The 10,822-nt window shown below is 45.2% G+C and overlaps 1 protein-coding gene across 2 annotated transcripts in view; it reads left to right on the top strand.

The window, feature by feature from the left end:
* Positions 1-7,730: 7,730 nt before the first annotated feature.
* MAU2 (MAU2 sister chromatid cohesion factor) overlaps positions 7,731-10,822 on the top strand; it is a 41,396-nt gene continuing 38,304 nt past the window's right edge. For both annotated transcript variants that reach the window (XM_077475447.1, XM_077475446.1), the window contains exon 1: positions 7,731-8,029. In XM_077475447.1, the coding sequence (XP_077331573.1) occupies positions 7,778-8,029 (252 nt within the window). In that variant the 5' untranslated portion in view covers positions 7,731-7,777. The remainder of the gene's footprint in view (positions 8,030-10,822) is intronic.

Here is a 10,822-nt window from a genome sequence, read left to right as displayed (position 1 = left end):
CCGCCTACTGATCCAGTGACATAGAGTTCCAGTTCCCCGTGCCTGTCCAGTAACCTACGACAATCGGGTTCCTGTGAAGCCTCAGCTGGTGCCACCTTCTATACCAGTCCTCGTGCCACTCTGTGTCCTACACTTCCTGTCATTTCTATCAGGGGCGTTGGACAGGAGGTGAAAGAGAAGCCCTCTCTACAGCTCAATCTCCACCAGGTACGTGACACATGTGGTATTGCCATACTGGGGACAAGCAGCAGAATGTATTTTGGGGGGTACTTTTTGCTTTGTGTTATCATATAAATGGACAACTAAAAAATAAAAATACGTTTTCATTTTCTTTCCACATCCGAAGACTTGTGGAAAAAAACGTAACTGTTCAAAAGACTCATAATGCTGCATAGAAAGTATGTTCGGGTGTTTGCTTTCCAAAATGGGGTAATTTTGTGGGTAATTCCATTGTCCTGGTGCTCCAGGGCCTTCAAAAGTGTAATAGGTAATTAGGAAATTAGATGTGTAATTTATGCTCCTATGTTGCTAGGGGGTCCCTCGTAGTCTGCCTTCTTCCTTGCCCGGATTGGTGACATCACTTCCCCTCGCGCCGTACAATCATCTGGGACCTGTCACGTGTCCCAGGTGACTGTGTGGCGTATCACGGCACCCTGCGCCGCTTGCACGTGCCCACAGTACAAATCATGGCGCCGCGAGCAGAGTGGGGAACGATTTAATACCAGAACAGGCCATCATAAGTACCTTGTAATGCCTTTTGGCAATTGTAATGCACCGGCTGTTTTCCAGGAATTTATTAATGATGTCCTCTGAGAATTGTTTCAGTTATGTGTGGTGGTTTATCTAGATGATATCCTCATATTTTCCAAATCCCTGGAGAGCCACCCCACAGATGTCTGTCATGTGCTTCAGAAACTAAGAGAGAACAATCTCTATTATAAATTGGAGAAATGCGAATTCCATCGTGAACAGGTTAAATTCCTGGGTTATGTAATTTCCACTGCTGGTTTTTCGATGGACCCAGAGAAACTTTCAGCAGTTCTACAGTGGCCCTGACCTGTGAGTTCACGTCCTCTGCAGCATTTTCTTGGCTTTGCCAACTATTATCAGAAGTTTATTCGTAACTTCTTGTGTCTGGTCAAGCTGCTGACTGATATGACCAGAAAGGACGGTAACCCACAGTGTTGGTCTCCGGAGTCCATTAAGGCCTTTGAGAGTCTCAAGGCTGCCTTTGTTTCTACTCCTGTGTTTGCACATCCTGATCCTATGTTACCTTTTATCCTTGAGGTTGATGCTTCTGAGACTGGAGTTGGCGCCCTTCTGTTTCAACATCCTACCTTCTGAGAGCGCTATGTATCCTTGTGGCTACTTTTCCAAGAAATTGTCACCTGCGGAGTACAATTATGAGATTGGTGTCAGAGAGCTGTTAGCGATCATTTTAGCCCAGAAAGAACGGAGACATCTCTTTGAAGGTACCACTGTGCCGATTCTCATTCTTACTGACCATAAGAATCTCACATTCTTGTCTGAGGCTAAATGCCTCTCTCCCAGAAGCTCACGATGGGCTCTTTTCTTGTCTTGTTTCAATTACATTGTCTCATTCTTACCCAGTACAATGTAAGGGCTGATGCTTTGTCACAACAATTTTCATCCACTTCCAAGATGGAGTCGGTTCCAGTGATTCCTCCTGATCCTCCTGATTCTGGCTATGGTTCGCACCAGTCTCACTTCTCTTTTGGGTGACAAAATTCTTACTGCTCAGGTTCATGCTCCTCCTGAGAAACCTTGTGACGGCTGCTTTGTCTCAGAGAGTCTCTGTACTGCCCTGCTCCAGACTTATCATTTTCCCAAGGCTGCTGGTGACCCAGGGAAGAATCAACTCTTTTGGGCCCATTTCCCAACAATTCTGGTGGCCTAGTCTACGTGCTGATGTAACTGCCTTCATAGCTACCTGTTCCATGTGTGCTCGGAGTAAGACTCCACAACACCTTCCAGTGGGCCTCCTACAATCCATACCCAATGGAAAGAGACCCACCTGTCAATGGATTTCTTTGTGGCGTTACCCATCTCCCAGGGCAACACAGTTATCCTTATGGTGGTTGACCGGTTCTGGAAAATGTCTTATTGTATTCCACTTAAGAAGTTGCCCATTTCTAAGGAAATGTCTTCCATTTCGGATTTCGGTGATTGTCTAGGATGGGGTAGTCAGTTTGTGTCCTGGTTCTGGCAAGCCTTTTGTGCTCAGTTGGGAATTGCTTTCTCCTATGCGTATCACCTGCAGTTTTCGTATCACATGCAGTCTAATAGGGCCGCAGAACGAGCCAATCAGTCCTTGGAGCAATTCCTATGTTGCTATATTTCTGACCATCATAAAAACTTGTCAGACCTCTTACCTTTTGTGAGTTTGCTCACAATAGTGCCTTGAATTCTACTTCCCGATTGTCCCCGTTTATGGCGAACTATGGTTTCCAACCTTCCATGTTGCCTGACTCATTTGTTCCGCACAGTATTCCTGCATTAGAAAATCATCTCCGTGGTCTTCGTTCCACTTAGGCACAAGTCCAGGAGGCTTGCGACATGTTAATGATAGGTACAGACTTCATACTGACCGTAGACGCCTGCATGTGCCTTCCTACCAGGTTAGAGTTAGGGTCTGGCTGTCATCTCCAAACCTACGACTTTGTGTTCCCTCTCTGAAGTTCGCACCTTGGTTTATTGGGCCTTTCTGTATTCTTTGCAGGATTAACCCAGTGGCTTACGCATTAGACCTTCCTTCTAATATGCTTTTTATAAAAGTTTCAAAAGTTTTGCTCTTTTTTTACTTATGTCTCATAAAATAAAAAGCCTAGCTGTCATTAAATACCACCAGAAGAAAGCTCAATTTGTGTGAAAAAATTATATAAATTTTGTTTAAGTACAGTGTAGCAAGACTGAACAATTGTCATTCAAAGTGTGAGTGCACTGACAGCTTAAAATTAGTCTGAGCATATAGGGGGGGGAGTGTATGAGTGGTTAAGTACCTTCAGACCTTAGATCAGCTCCATTTTCTGCACCTTTAGACCTCAGATCTACCCGGATCATGAACTTTTGCACCTCAGATTATCTCCAATTCAAGTACCTTCAGACATTAAAGAGAACCTTTAGTAATTTTTTTCATCTTTCCATCTATTAAATCTTCTGCCCTTGTTTTAACTTTGGATAGTAAAACATTTTTTTCTGCCAGTAAATACCTTATACAGCCCACTTCCTGTTTCTTGTCTGGAAAAAAGCCTAGGATTATAACATATTGCACAGCTCTCTCTTTCACTCTCGTGAGAGTTTGCCGGGAGGAGAGGGCGATGAGTCATAAGAGGGCCAATGAGAGCTGCAGGGCTCTGTGTGTGTCTGTGTAAATCCAGGTAGTGAACAGGCAGCAGACAAAAAGGAGAAAGGAAGCGCCACCTAAGTACAGTATTAAAGGGTACTTTACAGGAAACAAAAGATTAAAGGGGCTCATCTGCATTAAAAAGTGGTCTATGTTGTGGCCCTCAAATCAGGGTCCAGTGGTACTCTGTCCGGTGGTGCTGCAGAGATGTATCTCAACCCTAGAGATGTCCTGTGGTCATCAGGAAGAGACTGGGGCTGGCATGGAACGCAAATGGAGCGCATGTGATGTCATGGGTCATATGATGACTTCCGGGAGCACTTCTGGGGGAGGCCTTCAACCGAAGAGAAAAACTACGCGCTTGGAGTCACTGCTCCTTCAAAGGGCCTGATTCAATCTATTCAGTCAATAAAGTACCCTTTAATACTGCACTTAGTTGATGCTTCCTTTCTCTACCTTCTCTTGCCTACTATAGAGTCAGCACTCTGAGAACAGCAGCCGTCATCTTAACCACTTCCCGCCCGTGCTATAGCCAAAAGACGGCTACAGTGCGGACGTTACCTTCCGGGAGGGCGCCCTGGACATATTCCTGTTTACTTCCGCAATGCGCGCTCCTGAGAGCATGCATCGGGGAAGTTCTGTGCTGGCTGTGTCCACAGATCGCTGTAAACGACCAATCACAGCAGCCGTTTACATCACGATCAGCGTGTCCAATGAGAGATGAACGGCTGCAGCGGCCGTAAGTAAAAAAAAAAAAAAGTAAAATAAACTGCCATCTGCCCCCAGTGCCACCTGTTAGTGCCATCTGTCCCCAGTGCCACCTGTCCCCAGTGCCACCTGTCAGTGCCATCTGTCCCCAGTGCCACCTGTTGTCAGTGCCATTTGCCCCAGTACCATTTGTTCCCAGTGCCATCTGTCATCAGTGCCACCTGTCATCAGTGCCACATAGTGCCATCTTTCATCAGTGCCATATCAGTGTCACGTGTCATCAATGCCACATATTAGTACCATCTGTCTTCAGTGCCACATATCAGTGCCGTTTGTCATCAGTGCCCCCTGTCAGTGTCATATGCCATCTGTTATCAGTGTCACCAATGCGACGTATCAGTGCCATCTGCCATCAGTGTCACATGTCATCGGTGCCACGTATTAGTGCCATCTGTCATCAGTGCCACGTATTAGTGCCACGTGTCATCAGTGCCACGTATAAGTGCCATCTGTCATCAGTGCCACATATTAGTGCCATCTGTCATCAGTGTCACCAGTGCCCTGTATTAGTGGCATCTGTCATCAGTGCCACATCAGTGTCACGTGTCATCAGTGCCACGTATCAGTGCCATCTGTCATCAGTGTCACACCAGTACCATGTGTCATTGTCCTGGTGCTCCAGGGCCTTCAAAAGTGTAATAGGTAGTCAACAAGTTAGATGTGTAATTTATGCTCCTAGAACACGTGACGGCGCTCCCTACATGTTGGGCCTCTCTAAGTGGCCAGGCTGTGAAAAAGTCCCACACATGAGGTATCATAATACTCAGGAGGAGTAGCAGAATTTATTTTTGGGGTGTCATTTGTGGTATACACATGCCATGTGAGAGAAATAACCTATTACAATGACAATTTTGTGGGGAAAAAGATCTTCATTTTGCAAAGAATTGTGGGAAAAAAGGACAACATCAAAAACCTCACCATGCATCTTACTAAATACCTTAGAATGTCTACTTTCCAAAAAGGGGTCATTTGGGGGGTATTTGTACTTTCCTGGCTTGTTTGGTTCACAAGAAATTAGACATGTGCAGAGTGAAATATTTTGTTTCGGAATTTCGTTTTTGTCTGATCAAGTATCAAAAATAAATTTATTTAGTTACTCCCGAAATTTGTTTTTATTTATTTCGTTTTTTGTTCAAAATCCACATGAATTATGGTCGAATCTGTCCTTGAAGGCTTATGGTGTCTGTCGAATGTATAAAGAAGATTCGACGGAGCTGCTAAACTCTATATAGCCTATAGGCGGAGAATTTGACTCTGGAAATGTACGATTGCAGCGTCATACAGTTTCGATGCTCTGTCAAATATTATTATAAACGTGTGTTTTTCGTTGCTTTGTCTAAATCTCCGTCGTTCATGTTGAATGAATGGCCTAAGTCTCACAGTGTCAGGTGCCAGATAGTGAGTGACTGATAATAACGAATATGGTGGCAACCCATTGTGAGAGTGACATGGAGGCATTGGGGGATGTTCCTGGGCCATCTAAAAGTGTTTCTGTATATATATATTATATACTCGCTCAAACAGAAACTGGTGGACTGGTGATAACGATCACTGATCAGACAGGTAACAAGATTCTATAATAATAAATCCCCCCAACAACACAGGCAGCCTCTGAGGCTATCACAACAACAGTAGCAGCAACACTAGTATCACTATAAGGTTCTCACACTAACACAATAGCAGCAGATTATTAGGGAAAAGCTAAGATGAACTGTAGCTTGCTTCACTATTGTTCTGTTGCTGTGCTTATGCTTAATAATAATTCGGGTTCTCTGACAAGTGACAATTCAAACGGACCAGCTAAGATTGACTGTCTTCTGAAATTATTTAGTGTCTGTGTCTCTCTCTGCTAGCAATTATAAGTGAAAGTAAGTTGGCTGTACGTGTGTACTAGCTATTTTACTGCTCCTCCTCTTTGGTTACTATCAGCCAATAACATTCATCATCATCATCATTATTTTTATTTTACTTCCCCCACCCAGTTCCAGAATCTTTTCCCTCTATCGAATCTTTTCTTTCTATGTCGAATATTTTCTCTATATAATCTGGGACTAATAGAGGTAAGGTTAGGCACATTCGACCACAGGTTCTATAGACATAGATTGTTATTGTCAGAGTCACGTCAACTCTCCTATTCTATATCGAACTGTTGTAACAATGAAAACAATAATAAAGCATTTATTTATGTTGGATCTTTTGTTTTTCGGATTCTGCGCTTTTGTTATTGTTTGTCAAAACAAAAAGGAAAATACCTGAAATTCGGACGAAAACGAATGCACATGTCTACAAAATGAGATAGGCCACCAGTACATCAGATGTGATCAATTTTGTATGATTCGCACCACAGCTTGTAGACTCTCTAACTTTCACAAAGACCAAATAATATCCACTAATTTGGGTTATTTTTACCAAAGATATGTAGCCGTGTAAATTGTGGCCAAAATTTATGAAGAAACATTAATAATTTGCAAAATTTTATCACAGAAACAAAGAAAAATGTTTTTTTTTTTTTTTTTCAAAATTGTAGGTATTTTTTCATTTATAGCGCAAAAAATAAAAAACCCAAAGGTGATAAAATACCACTAAAAGAAAGCTCTATTTGTGGGGAAAAAAAGGACAAAAAATGTATTTGGGTACAGTGTTACATGACTGAGTAATTGTCATTCAAAGTGTGAGAGCACCGAAAGCTGAAAATTGGTCTGGGCAGGAGGGGGGTTTAAGTGCCCAGTAGGCAAGTGGTTAACCAGCCGCAATGTCTAGCTGTTTAACCCCTGAACTGCCAGTTATCTGCTTAACTCTTGAACTGCTATATGTAATGCTATGGCCTAACACCCCGAGTATTGTATGCCCACAGTTAAAATGGCTGCAGCCAGACTCAGTGGAGGGAGATTCCTGCAGCATATTTGGCAAGTACAGAATCACAGTATATATGAAATAATATGCAAAGTGGTTGGAGGGAAGCTACAGAATGGCAAAGATGTTTTTATTACAAATTATGTGAGAAGACTGCAGTTCCTCTTAAATCACCCCAATTCTTGAACCTTCACACCTCAGCTCACCCCCAGTTAATGTAGTGCTGGATTTCTCACTACAATAGTGATGCCATACCTCCCAACTTTTTGAGATGGGAATAAGGAACACCTATCAGCAAAAGTAGGTAGGCAGAGGACACACCCCTGCCACGCCCCCTTAAGAGGAAAATTGTACCAACAAAACAAACAGGATTGGTTAAACCCACAAGTGCTTTTCTACTACCATTCCTTTATATTGGCTTTTTGAATTTACAACTGCAGCAATTTGGAAATCAGATGAAAGGTTTAGCACTGGAAAACCACTTTTAATAAAAAGTGCATTTTATATACAACCATATAGATCCTACCAAAATGAGGGACAAACGAGGAGGAATGAGGGACATTGCTGCAAATCAGGGACAGATGGGAGCTGCTAGCACTTGGCATTACACCACACCTCGCTCCCCTAGCCGCATATGTCAATAGGGAGAGACACACACTTGGAGGCACAGCCCCGCCCTCCCGCGTCCCGCAGACAATAGGCAGACTACAAGTCCCAGGCTGCAGTGCGGCGCCGCTCTCTCGCGAGCTTTGTGCGGGAGGAGTGGACGGGGCCTTGTTGTTGGTGTCAGTGATGGCGGCTGCGGCAGTGGTAGCTACGCAGGCTGAGGCCTCGGAGTCGTGGTATTTGGCCCTGCTGGGTTTCGCCGAACATTTCCGGACGTCCAGCCCGCCCAAGATCCGGCTGTGTGTGCACTGCCTGCAGGCCGTCTTCCAGTTCAAGCCGCCGCAGCGCATCGAGGCCCGGACTCATCTGCAGCTCGGCTCCGTCCTGTATCACCACACCAAGAACAGCGAGCTGGCCCGGCAACACTTGGAGAAAGCGGTGAGCTATCACGTGACTCTGTGTGCAAGCTCTATATTCCACTGGCACAGGGCGCTTCCCCTTGGGGTGATGACTGGCACCTAGCCTGGCATTGTTATCCTTGTACTCCCACTTCTTCTGAGCAAACCACATGGGGACCCAATCGCTACCATCTCACTACTACTCTCGTTTCCAGCAGGTTTTCAGGCTTTGAAGGCTCAAGCATTCTTTCAAATGATCCTGCCATGGAGACTCTTTGTTCAGGCACTTCCTGTTAGAGTGACAACGCTCTGTCCATGTTTCCTGCCAGGTTGCCACGCAGTGCTCACTTCCCCACTAAGAATGAGCTCTGGCATTTTTGCACACCCCGTCCAGAGACCGCCAGGAAGTAGGAACTGCGCTGATCACAGGCAGTGAGACTTTGTCACGATGCTTGGCTGCAGATTTCGGGAAACGTCTCACTGCCTGTGATTAGCGCAGTGCTTTCTTCCTGGCAGGCTCTGGACGTGAGCTGCGCGTACACGCCGGAGCTCATCCTTATTCCCTACAGTGATGCAACATTTGTGATCACATTCTTTAGGCTAGCATCTCACAGGTTTAAAGCGGAGTTCCACCCAAAAATTGAACTTCCGCTTTTTGGAATCCTCCCTCTTCCGGTGTCACGTTTGGTACCTTTTAGGGAGAAGCAGATGCCTATCTAATTCAGGTATTTGCTCCCACTTTCGGGCATAGATAACTGCAGTATCCGCGGATATCTATACCATATCCAGCACCTTCTCCACCCCCCCCCCCGCTGTTTTCTGGGGGACACGGGTCCCAGAAGACAGCATTGACCAGTGGGATCACGCATGCGTAAACCAGGCTGCGACTTCTTGATTCCCTTACCAAAGATGTCGTCCCCGCCACCCAAGAGCAGAGGGACAGATCGGCTTCGGGTGCCAACATCGAAGGCGCCCTGGACAGCTAAGGGTCCGTATTTTAAAAGTCAACAGCTGCTGACTTTAAAAATAAATTCAGCAGCTATAGACAGATTGAAACTCGGCCAGTGGACACTTATTAATCCATCTGAGAAGGCTGATTTACAGAAGTCGATCTATCGATTGACCTTGTGGTACTTTAGAAAACAAACCAAGAAAAAAAAGAGCTGGACAGGCAGGATTTTTAATGCAGAAGAGACCTGCTTTGTCTGTTTTGCTTTACGTACCCACCTGTCCACCTCGTGGACAGGTGGAAGTTTGTAGAAGTTTGGCACTGCACTCCTGCACAAGAGTGAGGTCACATCCACTCAGCCAATGACAGCAGTTGGTGATCAAGATCCGGAAGCCACCCACCCAAAGATGTGAGTGACTGGCAGGGAGCTCCAGGATGCCACATTGCTGGATCCAAAATGAGTATGGATCAGTTTTCTGTACAACCAGAATGTCAGATATTTTCCTGTATGATCACTGCTGCTGGTAATTAACCAGCAACTCTGATCATTGTATTCTGAAAGCTGGAAAACCTCCCGCTGTTGGAAACTGATAGTGCAGCAGGAGGGGATCTGTGTTGATGGGGAAATCGACCACAGGTTAAAGTAAAGAAAATCGCTCAAAGGAAAGAAAATTGCAGAATGTATGGCCTGCCTAACAATGCCAGGATAACGTTACCCCTACTCATGCACGCGGGAGTTCATCCCTGCACTGAGGTGTGCCGAGAACATTCAGTGTACATTCTAAAGGAGGGATCTTCAGCTTTTGAACTACATGTCCCAAGAGGCTTTGTAAAACTCTGACATTCACAGATATTACTGGGCATGATGGGAATTGTAGTTCCTGAACAACTGGAGAGCCACAGTTTGACCACTGTTCTAAAGGGTCCTGTGAGGAGGAAGGTAAAAGTTGTTGTAGAGCAGGAATAGTAGAGCTCTTCTGCAATGTCTATGCCAATTTCAGGTTTTTCAATTCAGGGCAAAGTTCAGCTGTAAAGGATAAGTTCAACTTTGAGAATATCTTGTTCCACCTGTTTTTAGAGTGGACCATGTAACATGTTCCCAATGTTGCTGTGTGATCCTCCTACCTGTGACAGCAGTACGGGGATACGTTCCCCCCCCCCTACTAGCTGTCACTTTTTGAAATTGGCGCAGCTGTGCGTGGCTCTGCCCACACAGCTGTATCATTCATACTCTCAGCTCTGTGTGAATGAACTAAAAGCCCTGACATTTGCGGCTGTCGACCTGTAATTTTTAATGAACTACCATGGCACTGTGGAGTGGTGTGGTAGTTCATTGATTCTTCCTGTCAGATTGCATCTGCTTGCCCGTACAGGCACACTGACAGATCTGCAGGACACATGCATGGCACCAGCAATCTGCTGATCAGTGTTGAAATGCCTTTACAGGCTCAAAAATAAATGCGTATTTTTTTTCCTTTCTAAAAAGTGAACTTATCACTTAACCTCTCTCCGCCCGAGGGACACATATATGTGGCCTTTCGGCAGGTGGACTTTAACACATATATGCTGCCCTATGTGAACATCTTTCTGTGCTGAGGGCACGCTCCCAGCACAGAGACTGGCGGGTACCAGAAGGCTCCCGATGCGTACTTGCGATCAGAAACCTTCCAATCATGTGACAGCCAAACTTTGCGGTCAGGTGATCAGAATGCCTGCCTCTGGCATTTATGATCTACCTCTTAAAGGGCTTGGGAGGCAGTGGCAGGAAGGAATTAAGGACTCGTTCTCATCTGCCTCCATTGCCTCCCCTCCACAAAAATGAAATCCTGCACATGCTGGGCCAAAACTTTGCAGCCGCATGCGCTGCACGCAGTTGCAGTATTT

Source organism: Lithobates pipiens, unplaced genomic scaffold, assembly GCF_037356315.1.
Source record: "Lithobates pipiens isolate NorthernLeopardFrog02 unplaced genomic scaffold, aLitPip1_a1.2 Scaffold_13, whole genome shotgun sequence".
Taxonomy (NCBI): Eukaryota; Metazoa; Chordata; class Amphibia; order Anura; family Ranidae; genus Lithobates; species Lithobates pipiens.
Note: the sequence above shows the minus strand (reverse complement) of the source record. Positions and strands in the feature narration are given on the sequence as shown.